Genomic DNA, 12,657 nt, shown 5'->3' with positions numbered 1-12,657 from the left:
TGCTTCCAGAAAAATTTCAAGGACTTCACAGAGACAGATTTCCTTTAGCTAGAGAAACAACAAAGGTTTAGTTTTTTATAAGTGACTAGAGGCCCAGTGCACAAAAATTTGTGCACTCAGGGGGAGAGATGGGGTCCCTCAGCCCATCCTGTGCCCTCTTGCAGCCTGGGACCCCTCAGGAGATAATGACCTGCTGGCTTAGGCCTGCGTCCGGGTGGCAGAGGGCAGGCCCAATCCCTAGGTGCAGCCCCTGGTCGGGCTCAGAGCAGGGCCCATTGGGGAGTTGGGGCGCTGCCCCCTGTCATGCACAGAGCAGGGCGGATCGGGAGGTTGCGATGCCACCCCTAGTCACACTCAGGGTACAGCCGATTGGGGGGTTGGGGCACTGCCCCCTGTCACACTCAAGGCAGGGTCGATAGGGAAGTTGCGGCACCACCCCCTGTCACACAAAGAGCAGGGCCAATCAGGGGGTTGGGGTGCCGCACCCTGTCACACACAGAGCAGGGCCGATCAGGGGGGTTGGGGCTCTGTACCCTGTCACACACAGAGCAGGGCCGATCAGGGGGTTGAGGAGGTCCCCCCTGTCACTCACAGAGTAGGGCCGATAGGGGAGTTGGGGCACCCCGCCCTTTCACACACAGAGCAGGGCGGATCAGGGGGTTGGGGCGCCGCCCTCTATCACCCACAGAGCAGGGCTGATAAGGGAGGTTGTGGCCCCGCCCCCTGTCACACACAGAGCCGCAGAGCGAGCAGCGGGTTTGGGCGCTGCCCCCTGTCACGCTGATCCTGGTGCCGGGAGGCCTCGCTGCTCCGCTGATCCCGGTGCCGGGAGGCATATTACCCTTTTACTATATAGAATAGAGGCCTGGTGCATGGGTGGGGGCTGGCTGGTTTGCCCTGAAGGGTGTCCTGGATCAGGGTGGGGGTCCCCACTGGGGTGCCTGGCCAGTCTGGCTGAGGGGCTGAGGGCCGTTTTCAGGCTGGCGGGTGACTGAAGCTCCCAACCGCTCCTTTTTTTCTTTTTTCTTTTTTATTCTGGGCCAGCTTTAGCTCTGAGGCCTCGGCTGCTGAAAGCAGGTTTCTGGCCTTTGTTTACCTTCTGTATTTGAAACAATGTTGCGGTCCTGCTGGCTGAAGCCTGGCTGACTAAAGCAGGTTTCTGGGGTTTGGTTTAGCTTCTATATTTGTTACAATGTTGCTTAGAGTGCAGCTCAGAGGCCGGCAAGGCAGGCGGGGAAGCTTGGCTTCCTCCGTCACTGAAGCAAGCAAGCCTCCCTGTTCGCTTCAAGCTGCCTGGCTGCCGGCCGCCATCTTGGTTGGCAGTTAATTTGCATATCTCCCTGATTAGCCAATGGGAAGGGTAGCGGATGTATGGCTAATTACCATGTTTCTCTTTTATTAGATAGGATGTGATTCCTTTACTATCTACAAGCTGATGAGGTCTGAAGAAATTAAAAATTAAAACAACATACATGTGTCTGTACATTTTATACAAATGAAGCCATCTTTTATATATTGTTAAGGAACATGCTTTTAAACATAACATTGATTTACTATCCTAAACATCTTATGTCAATAAATATTCACCTATAACATCACTAGTATCATTTGCACCTCTAAGCATACCCTCACTCCCCTCTTTTTCTATATCAATTTTTAGAATTGCTTACTCTACCATCTTCAAATTTGCATTTGTTACCATGGTAAATAATAGTACTGACTCTTTTATTTGTGACCTTAACTCACCAACTTCACAGTGTTTGGTACATGAATCACTATAGAAATGTTTGTGTATTCTATTTTAAACCATCAGAAATTAGGAATACATAGCTATCTCTAAGAAATCTAATTACTTACAAAAAGGAAATACTGTGGCCTTGGTTAGAATAATTTTATAAAATGGTCAAAAGCACAAGGTTTCTAAAATAAGAAAGTATTCAATTATTATTGATACTGGTATATCAGGTTTTTTATTGATAAAAACACCATGGCTCAAAACAAAAGACAAGTGACGCTTGGACAAATAGGATGTGGTCTGCATGGTTTGAAATAAACACTAAAACAATGGATATGAGTAATTGGGTCATGACAATAACTATTTGAAATTTTTAAATAATTTTTATTAAAATAATTAGGCTGCACTTCCATAACAAAACAAAAATTTGCATGCATGCTGAATGTGTTTTAAAAAACACATTACTGAGCACAGATGTACGGATTTAATGCAAGCATTATGACTTAAAATGCTATTTGCCTAACTGTAATAGAACTTACTCCGATAGGAAGTACGGATCCGTTTCGTTAAATCAGGATAAAAGTTAGACAGGCCACGCATGCAAAAGTTGTCTTTGGAACATGCCAGAACACCAGCATCAGCAGCAGGCAGGGGAAAGAGAGAGAAATAGTCTAAAGTGAAAGGAAGTGATATCATACCAGAATCTAGAACAGCCAAGATGAAGAAATTGCAGCAAGTTTAGGTAATCAAATTAGAAAGAAGATATTAAAAAAATAAGTCAATTAGAAAGTAAAATGTGATAGATGAATGATGAGAATGCTGTAGTAATTTTATTTAATCAAATATGCCCTCTATTTTTATAAGATATTTATCTTATGTTCTTTATGTAGTAAACTTATTTGGTTTGCAAATAATATGTTACCTCATAAATATCACAATGGTTATCTTTAATTTTCTGCATTAAAAATAAAGCTTAGGGACTTTAGTCTTTAATATTTTATTTATATAACAAAGTGAGTGCTCATTTTATACACTAAATATGAAATTTATGACTTCATTACAGTTTTTCCTAATTTTAAAGTCATCAAAATTATAAGATCTAATCATAAATGTTAATGCTCAACAAGATTAAATTAAGCAACAGTTGTATTATTTGTTATCCCACTGTGTATATCCAGCAATAACTTAGATACTGCCAGAGAATCCAAAGCTTCTGATTGAATTGGTGCTTTCAGTATGCAAACAGTGCCTACTATCTTCTAACTTCTTTCTGCCCTTAAGTTCTTAAACTTTCAAAAGTCAACCCTCTTTTTCCCAATCATGAGGGAATTTTATGATACCTGCACACACAATTTTTCTTATTCTGTCTTATTTTCAAAATCAAGTAGTGGTTGAGACAGAACCTATTAAATTTGAAATTTCTAGCATTCCTAAAATATTGTTAAAAGTTGAGATTTCTAACAAAAACCAGGTTCTAAAAGAGAATTTCTGTGTTCCTGAAAAGGGTCAAACTTGCATTTTGAAGAGGATTGAGGTTTACAATAAACAGAGATTCAGTATATCAAGTACTTTTTTTATTAGTCTAAAAGAAAACTTCAGTCTTCAGTATCACATTTATATGTTAAATTTAGAACATAACAACTACCATCATGCACTGTTTTTATTTTAAAATATTCTTGTATGAGTATATTTATTAAAGCCTTCCATAGTCTTCAATTGATTAAAACATTTTTAAAAGAACTATCTAAAATGTAAAGAAACTGTATATTTTCTGTCTACTGATATAATACTATTAGAGGCCCGATGCACAAAATTCGTGCATGGGGGGGGGGTCCCTCAGCCCGGCTGCACCCTCTCCAATCCAAGACCCCTCGGAGGATGTTTGATTGCCGTTGGACAATCACTCTTGCAACCTGGGACTGCTGACTCCTAACTGCTCACCTGCCTGCTGGCCTGGTCACCCCTAACCACTGCTGCCTCGGCCCCCACCACTGTGGCTTTGTGTGGAAGGACATCCGGATGGATGTCTGGAAGACGTCTGGTCTAATTACCATATTCCCTTTTATTAGTATAGATTATACAACATAAGCTTTAAGGTAGAATAGCATTAGTAGAAATGAAGAGACATTTCATTAAAAAATGTATATTGGGCCGTAACCAGTTTGGCTCAGTGGATAGAGCGTCGGCCTGCGGACTGAAGGGTCCCGGGTTCGATTCTGGTCAAGGGCATGTACCTTGGTTGTGGGCACATCCCCAGTAGGGGGTGTGCAGGAGGCAGCTGATCAATGTTTCTCTCTCATCGATGTTTCTAACTCTCTATCCCTTTCCCTTCCTCTCTGTAAAAAAATCAATAAAACATATTTTTTAAAAAAATGTATATTGGTTTAATATGATTCAAATCCACTTGTTTATGACAAAAATCAAGTCTTTAAGAATAGGATTGCTTGTCCTAGCTGGTTTTGCTCAGTGGCTAGAGCTTCAGCCTGAGGACTGAAGGGTCCCAGGTTGGATTCTGGTTGAGGGCACATGCCTGGGTTGCGGGCTGGATCCCCAGTAGGACCTGTGCAGGAGGCAGCTGATCAATGATTCCCTCTCATCACTGATGTTTCTATCTCTTTCCCTCTCCCTTCCTCTCTGAAATCAATAAAAATCTATTTTAAAAAATAAAAGAATAAAATTGCTTTGCTATCAAAGCCAAATAAGGTGTGTCATTCGTTGTCCCTGATGAAGTCTGAGCAGCTCAGTTGCTAAGCGACTTTGCTGGGTTTTTATCAAATAAAATCCATGGAGAAGCAACTAAACCCACCATGCATTTAGGCTATAAAGACCAAAAGTTGGGGAGAACAGAGTGTTTCTGGGGTAGGAGACAGTGAGGGTCAGTGGCTGGGAGGCAGGGAAGACATGGGAATGCCCAGTGCCTGGAAGTATGGGAGGGTCTGGGATATGCAAATCTGCTGGGGGCGGGGTCAGGCTCTGGGCTCCATCAGGTCCAGAGGGAGGGCGGGGGTGTGGTTCCAGGGAATCCCCTTCCTGGGAGGCTCATCCTCCTCCCCTTAACGCCCTAACCGGTCCATTTGGATAAAGTGGGTGGGAAGCAGGTACGCAATGCCTGGGCGGGATGCCCCGCAGTCCAGGATCTCTCCGGGGCGGGGGAGGGGTGTTTGTGTTGGTTTATTTGATTCTTCTTACACGTTGAAGGGGGTGGCAGGGGAGTGTCCGCCAGACATGGTTTCCTTCTGCTTGCTCACCCGACCTGCCCAGTGTGATGCCTTTTCCCTTCCTTCCCGGCTGGCCCGAGCTAATGCGCGCATGAGATCACCAGGGACGAAACTGGGGCCCCGTTGTATTGCGTGGAGATTGCACTCCACAGGAACCTGCTTGATCCAGGGAGGGTTGGGGTCATGCACGGCTGGAAAGGCTCGATTTAAACCAAGCCTCCGCTTGCCGCTACTTAGATAGGCACGGGCTGAGGGTTTATCATCCCTTCTGGCTGTTTCCTTGGAAACCACAAACTCAAGATAGGAGGGCCTCCTCAGCGCAGGCTCTCCTCAGCCAGCTGCTGAATTTACTTGAAGGATGTAGAATAATTTGTAAACGATACTAAAGTGCGTACAATTAGGTCAAAGCATTATGCAATTGTTTCCTATTAATTTGTGTGATTGAGGGTCCTGAGTGTTTGAGGATGTCAGCTCTCACAGAGCATAGTGATTTTAACTACTGAATTTAACCAAAGTCTCCAGTGACTCTTTCAGCCGAGTGGCCTCCAGGCCTGGTGCAGCCTGTCTGCTCACGCCTCCACAGGTGGCCACTGCTGGCGGGGGGGGGGGGTGGGTACCACTCCCAGGCCAGGCTGCGTGACTTGCCTGTTCGCAACCCTGGCCAGGTGGCTTCAGGGCTGGGCAGCGCCCCCGCCAGGGGCCACTTTCACCAGGCCGCTCCTGGGCAGCGCAGCACCTGACTGGTCATGACTGCTAAGGTGTCCGGGCTAATTAGCATATCCATTATTATATAAGCTAAACATTTCCATCTGTGTGCCTTTTAGCCCAATTAATTTTTTAACCGAATGATGTCAGTGGACAGAAAATATACAAAAGTTTGACAATGTTTACAAAGCCAACTATTTGGACATATACTGAAATTTCAGTAAAACTTTGGATGATCTGGCATTATATAGAAAGTATTTTCCTTAAATCCTAATTAACCATGTGTATTTTTCTTTTATACTTTTTGATCCTGTTAAAAAACTGTCATCTTTTGTAGAATTTTAAATGTTAATTAATAATGTTTATTTCATTTGTTAAAATACCTCCTAGAAAGTCATCACCCAATAAGAAAAATAACAGCTAAAATATGGAGTTAATTTTAAAAAAGAAGTAAGTAACTACTTTTAACTAACAATTGTATTTTTAAAGGGGCCAGATATACTAGGAGAAAATTATCCTCTTTAACACAATTGAAACCAGTTTTTTCAACTAGAGAGCCTGATTTTCATATCATTTTCATATTTAACAACTTATTTTCTAGGACTTCAACCTAAGAAACTTGAGATGCTTCCTAACTTTAAATATCTCATTTACCCTTTCAAAGATTCTATGTTTCTGTCTAATTTTACTTACATGGTATCATAAATTATGTTCACTTTATGTTGCCATGCATTTTAACAGCATCACAGAAGAAAGATAAGAAATCTAAAGGCAAGAAAAACAGATGAACTTAATCAAGTTTGTAAACATCTTGTTTTCTATCTCCTACCTGCAATGAACTGCTTGTTTTTTCGAGGAGACCGTGGTTGTCGTTGGTATAAGTCACTTGATCTATATAGGTCAATGGTCCCCGTGCTTAACAGTACTGTCTTCTGTATAAAATCCACCACAGCCAACCCATTGCAGTTCCCAAATGCAACTCTGAGAGAAAAAGAAAAATGCAACTAGAGTGTATCACACCAAGTATTATTATTTTTACATTTGAATTAAAAATAAGATTACTGGAAAGTAAAGCTGTCGTGTTGGAGATGTTGGGCAGTGACTGGAGCAGTCCAGAAGGATATTATGCCTTGACAAAGGATGGGTTGACCTTGTATAATTTTCCACACAAAAATAGAATTGATCAATATTATTATAAGTAAATTTATAAGTGACCACGACAAAACATAGGAATGAGCTGTACCCACATTTTGTCATGTAAGTAGTGATTACCCAATCAGCTCTTTAACTACTTTGTCTTGTATTTTTACAGAAGAATGATGTGATATATATATATATGTGTGTGTATATATATATACATACATATATATATATATATATGATCTTTATTGTTGAAAGTTATTACATAGGTCCTCTGTTTTCCCCCATTAACCTCTTTCAGCCCTCCCCCTAGGCTCTACGTCCATGGGTTATGCCAGTGGTCAGCAAACTGAGGCTCTCGAGCCACATGCGGCTCTTTGGCCCCTTGAGTGTGGCCACGAAGTTTCAATCGCACTGTACGTGCGCGCCCACACGTGGTATTTTGTGGAAGAGCCACACTCAAGGGGCCGCAGTTTGCTGACCACTGGGTTATGCAAACAAGTTCACTGGTTGATCTCTTTAAACCAATGGCATTTTAACACAAAATATAACATAAAATTCATATCTCTAAAGTTTTCACACTTTGTAGATATAACTTTCATTTACAAAAATTAAAATTTTCTCATTTCTTTTGCTCCTCATTTTGTCCCGTTTATTAATAGACAAAGACCATTTGATAAATTTCCTGTGAAATTAAAACTGTTCTCCTAAGCAGTCTTTTTGATCACTTCAACCATTAGCATACAATAACTTTTCTTTTTTCTCAATTTACATCATGCTTTCTAGCTGAACAATTATAAATGTGTTTGTTGCTTCTTACATTAAATATACACTAAATGTATGGGTGCTGTTTTGCTCATTTTATATAAGTTACATGTTGTTTTATTGCTTAGATTGAATCTGGTTGGCAAGTCATCTGCTTACTCTGAATCTAGTTCTTTCCACTCCCATCTCACTGCCTTCCTCACAACAAATTAAAAGTTCCAGGATACTAGAGATTTTGCTATGTTACACAGAGTTTTTTTACATCTTCTAGTAAGACAGGTTTTGGAAATTTGAAAAAGTGTTATAAAAGTCAAAAGATTCCATCTTAACATTGTATAGGTTATTTGACTTTGAGAACAATTAATGACTCTTGCCATGCTTGTTTATTTACTTTATAATGAGAATTATAATACAAGGCTTATCTAATTCACACGACCTTTAGGAACAATAAATCAGAAATTTATTAATATACTTCCACACCAAATTAGGATTGAGATATTATATATATTACATATTATAGCAGCTTAATATCTTTTAACACAAAAAGTATAAATATAGTTAATTACTTCTGCTTACAGGTGTGATAGAGTTCCCAAATGTAATACTGACAGGAAAAAAAATTAGGCAACTAAAATGTATGATACTAACCAAAATAATTATTTTTTTATCTGCAAATATATATATATAAAAATCAAGTGACCGGAACGACCGGTCACTATGACATGCACTGTGGCCAGCCAACTGGCCCGATCGTGGGTGCCCCCACCCTCCCTAGCAGGCCCCAACCCTGATCGGTGCCCCCACTCTGATTGGAGGCAGGGCCGCAGCCGGCCAACCACCCGTGGCCCCTCCCCGCTGCCAGCCCAGCCCTATCAGCCCCCATTGGGGCAGGCTGGCCGGACCCCACCCATGCAAATTTGTGCACTGGGCCTCTAGTTAAAAATAAAAATACTGGAGTGATGTCAGCATTATGGTAGAGTAAGACCTCTAGGTTTCTCCCCTTGAGGTAGTAGCAACAAGTTGGACAACTATAATTCAACAAATGATTCCATGCTCAACACACAAACACATCTGAGAGATCCCCACACTGAGACATCTAAAGGTGGGTGTGTTGAAGTAAGCAGGGAGAAAGGATAAAGTTGGGTGCCACAGACACAGTCCTGGATTCACTATGGCTCCAGCTGATGCAGTAGCAATGAAGGGTCAGGGGGAAGCCCTCACTCACTCAGCAGCCCAGGGAGGGGCAGAGGCAGCATTCTGCCTGAGTGGCTAGTACACATTGTGGTTAACAGATCTGGCAGCTGCCATTACCAGAGGGAAAAAAAACGCAGACAGACAAACCTGTCTCCCATCACTCACCTGGCACCAGGTGATGAGGTAGCACTGGAGGTATTGAGTTGTGGCCCTCACTCAGAAGCCTGGAGAGGGCTGGAGGGACAGAAAACTTCAGCCAAGCTGCCAATGCACACTACAGCTGATCCCAGTGGAAAAAACAAAGCTGCAGCATGTGAACCCACCTCTTTCCCCACTCATTATGGCAGAGGCTGGTGGAGGCAGCTGGGACACCTCAGATAGTGCAGCACTGACTCCATTAGAAAGAGCAATATAAGAAAGGGTATACCAAAGAAAAGGGGAACAGAGAGCCTATTCAAACAAATAATTGATGAGAACTTCCTAAACCACTGGAAAGAGCTGGAACCTTGATCCAAGAAGCTCACAGAACACCTAATTACCTGAATGCAAAGAGACCTTACCTTCTCCAAGACATATAACTGTCAAAAGTTAATGACAAAGAATTCTCAAGGCAACCGTGGGGGTGAGGAGGCGTGACTGTAACCTATGAAGGAAACCCCAATGGATTATTATTGAATTTTTCAGCAGAAACCTTACAAGCTAGGAAAAAGTGAAATCAAATATGTCAGTATTTAAAGAGAGAAATCAATAGTCAATAATAATAATACCCAGCAAAGTGATGCTTTAGATATGAAGGAGAAATAAAGGCTGAGAAAATTGACCACCACAAGACCTGCATTACAAAAAATGCAGAAAGCAGCTCTTTTTATTTGAAACAACAAAAGAATACAAAACTGTATGATAAAGCAGGAAATTGCAACTCTATTTCAGAATAGAGTATTAAACAATTATAACATAAAGGTTAAAGGGAGTGAAAGCATTTGAAAAATACTATAGCTTCTACAATTTGGAAATGAACACACATCACAAAAAGGGATAATTTGTGATAACAAAAACCTAAAAGGAGTAGGAGAAAAGGACTGAATTTGCACAGGTGACTGGAGATAAGTACATTCAGATGAAAAAGGAGTATTGTATGTATAAACTTTTTGTTACATAAAACTAATGGTAACCACAAAACAAATTTAGAACAAAACAAATCTAGAACAAAGACACATAACATAAAAGAAATGGAGGAAAAAATGATAGACTACCACCAAACTAAAATAGCAGACAAAAACACAAGCAACCAGAAATTAAAGAGAGAGAGAGAGAGAGAGAGAGAGAGAGAGAGAGAGAGAGAGAGAGAGAGAGATAAGATGGCTGTGATAAGTCTTCATGTATTAATAATCGCCCTAAATGTAAATGGACTGAATTCACCAATCAAAAGGCACGTAGTAGTGGGATGTATTAAAAAACAAGATGTAACTATATACTGTCTTTAAAAGACCCATCTCAGCTAAAAATGTTACCAGAGTTAGCTAATTATTGATGGGAAAGGAAACAAAAGGGCAGACATTGTTGAGCACACTCAGCTGGGAAGCAAAGGCCTGTTTGTTTCACCAGGAAACTACAGTTTCACACCCTAGGGAATCACAGCATTGTCCCTCTAGATAGAACCTTGGTTGGCAAACTGCTGCTCTCAAACCACATGCGACTCTTTGGCCCCTTGAGTGTGGCTCTTCCTAAGCCTTAGGAGTACCCTAATTAAGTTAATAACAATGAACCTACCTATATAGTTTAAGTTTAAAAAATTTGGCTCTCAAAAGAAATTTCAATCATTGTACTGTTGATGTTTGGCTCTGTTGACTAATGAGTTTGCCCACCACTGCTCTAGATTAACACCCTCCCTTCCCCGCTCAGATACTGCATTGTGTGTTGGGGGGAGGGGGAAGATAAGAACAGAACGTGTGCAGGGGGAGGTGCTGGACTATAGAGGCCTGTCAATCAGGCAAAAGATCATTGGTTAGGAGGGTGGAGCCAATGCAAGCCCTGGAAACTGGTCATTTTGAAAATGCTTCTGGTTCCTCTCAAGCCCGAGATTACATAATCCCAGAAGACAAATCTCTCTCATGTTGGGGCACAAAACTAGCCTTAATAAATTTAAGAAGATTAAAATAACAGCAAGCATATTTTCTCACCACAACAGTAGGAAACAGAAATTAACTACAGGAAGAACCACAACTAAGTGGAAATAAAACAACATACTATTGAACAACTGCTGGGTCAAAGAATAAATAAAAAAATACATAGAGAAAAATGAAAATGACAACACAATAGAATATTTTTTTAATTAAATCTTTATTGTTCAGATTATTACAGTTGTTCCTCTTTTTTCCCCCATAGCTCCCCTCCACCCGGTTCCCACCCCACCCTCCGCCCTTAACCTCCCCCACTGTCCTCATCCATAGGTGTATGATTTTTGTCCAGTCTCTTCCCGCATGCCCCACGCGCCTTTCCCTCCAAGAATTGTCAGTCCACTCCCTTTCTATGCCCCTGATTCTATTCTATTCACCAGTTAACTCTGTTCATCAGATTTTTTATTCACTTGATTTTTAGATTCACTTGTTGATAGATGTGTATTTGTTGTTCATAATTTGTATCTTTACCTTTTTCTTCTTCTTACTCTTCTTAAAGGATACCTTTCAGCATTTCATATAATACTGGTTTGGTGATGATGAACTCCTTTAGCTTTTTCTTATCTGTGAAGCTCTTTATCTGACCTTCACTTCTGAATGATAGCTTTGCTTGGTAGAGTAATCTTGGTTGTAGGTTCTTGCTATTCATCACTTCGAATATTTCTTGCCACTCCCTTCTGGCCTGCATAGTTTCTGTTGAGAAATCAGCTGACAATCATATGGTACTCCCTTGAAGGTAACTAACTGTTTTTCTCTTGCTGCTTTCAAGATTCTCTCTTTGTCTTTTGCTCTTGGCATTTTAATTATGATGTGTCTTGGTGTGGTCCTCTTTGGATTCCTTTTGTTTGGGGTTCTCTGCACTTCCTGCACTTGTAAGTCTATTACTTTCACCACGTAGGGGAAGTGTTCTGTCATTATTTCTTCAAATAGGTTTTCAATATCTTGCTCTCTCTCTTCTTCTGGCACCCTCATAATTCGGATGTTGGTATGCTTGAAGTTGTCCCAGAGGCTCCTTACACTATCTTCATATTTTTGGATTCTTTTTTTCTTTTTGCTTTCCCAGTTGGGTGTTTTTTGCTTCTTCGTATTTTAAATCTTTGACTTGATTCTTGCGATCCTCTAGTCTGCTGTTGGATCTCTGTATAATATTCTTTATTTCAGTCAGTGTATGCTTAATTTCTAATTGGTCCTTTTTCATATCCTGGAGGGTCTCACTAGATTTATCGAGGGTCTCACTAAATTTATTGGCAGTTTCTAGAAAATTCTTGAAAAACCTTACAAGTGTGGTTTTGAACTCTATATCCAGTAGTTTGCTTTCCTCCATTTCTGTCATTTGTGACCTGTTTCTTTGACTCCGCATTTTTTATGCTTCCCTGTGTTGATAGAGTGGCTTTCTGTGCTAGGTGTCCTATAGGGCCCAGTGGCTCAGCCTCCCCAATTACCTGAGGTGGACACTCTTGGTGCACCCCCTTGTGGGCTTTGTGCACAGTCTTGTTGTAGTTAAGCCTTGATTGTTGTTGGTATTAGTGGGAGGAATTGACCTCCAGGCCAATTGGCTGTGAGAATCAGTTGTGTCTACTGTGGGAGAACTTCTGTGCTGGAGACATCCTTATGGGGCAAGACTTCCTTCAGTGGGGCTTTGGTGCTCTCTGAGTCTGCCCCCTGAGTATGTCCCTTATGGATCTGAGGAGTTGTAATCTGGATGGTCCCACTCTGACCACTG

At 41.3% G+C, this 12,657-nt stretch overlaps 1 protein-coding gene across 2 annotated transcripts in view; it reads right to left on the bottom strand.

Annotated features, from left to right (window-relative positions):
• Window positions 1-12,657, bottom strand: part of STXBP5L (syntaxin binding protein 5 like) — a 198,185-nt gene that overhangs the window by 64,607 nt on the left and 120,921 nt on the right. Inside the window, exons 18-19 of one of the 2 annotated variants that reach the window (XM_023755805.1) lie at window positions 6,488-6,639; window positions 2,275-2,346 (exon numbers count right to left, since the gene is read on the bottom strand). In XM_023755805.1, coding sequence (XP_023611573.1) covers window positions 2,275-2,346; window positions 6,488-6,639 — 224 coding nt within the window. The remainder of the gene's footprint in view (window positions 1-2,274; window positions 2,347-6,487; window positions 6,640-12,657) is intronic. The other variant, XM_023755806.1, reaches the window with a different exon arrangement.

The sequence above is a fragment of the Myotis lucifugus genome, unplaced genomic scaffold, assembly GCF_000147115.1.
Source record: "Myotis lucifugus unplaced genomic scaffold, Myoluc2.0 scaffold_84, whole genome shotgun sequence".
NCBI lineage: Eukaryota > Metazoa > Chordata > Mammalia > Chiroptera > Vespertilionidae > Myotis > Myotis lucifugus.
The sequence above is the reverse complement of the archived record's forward strand: the minus strand, read 5'-3'. Positions and strand labels throughout refer to the sequence as shown.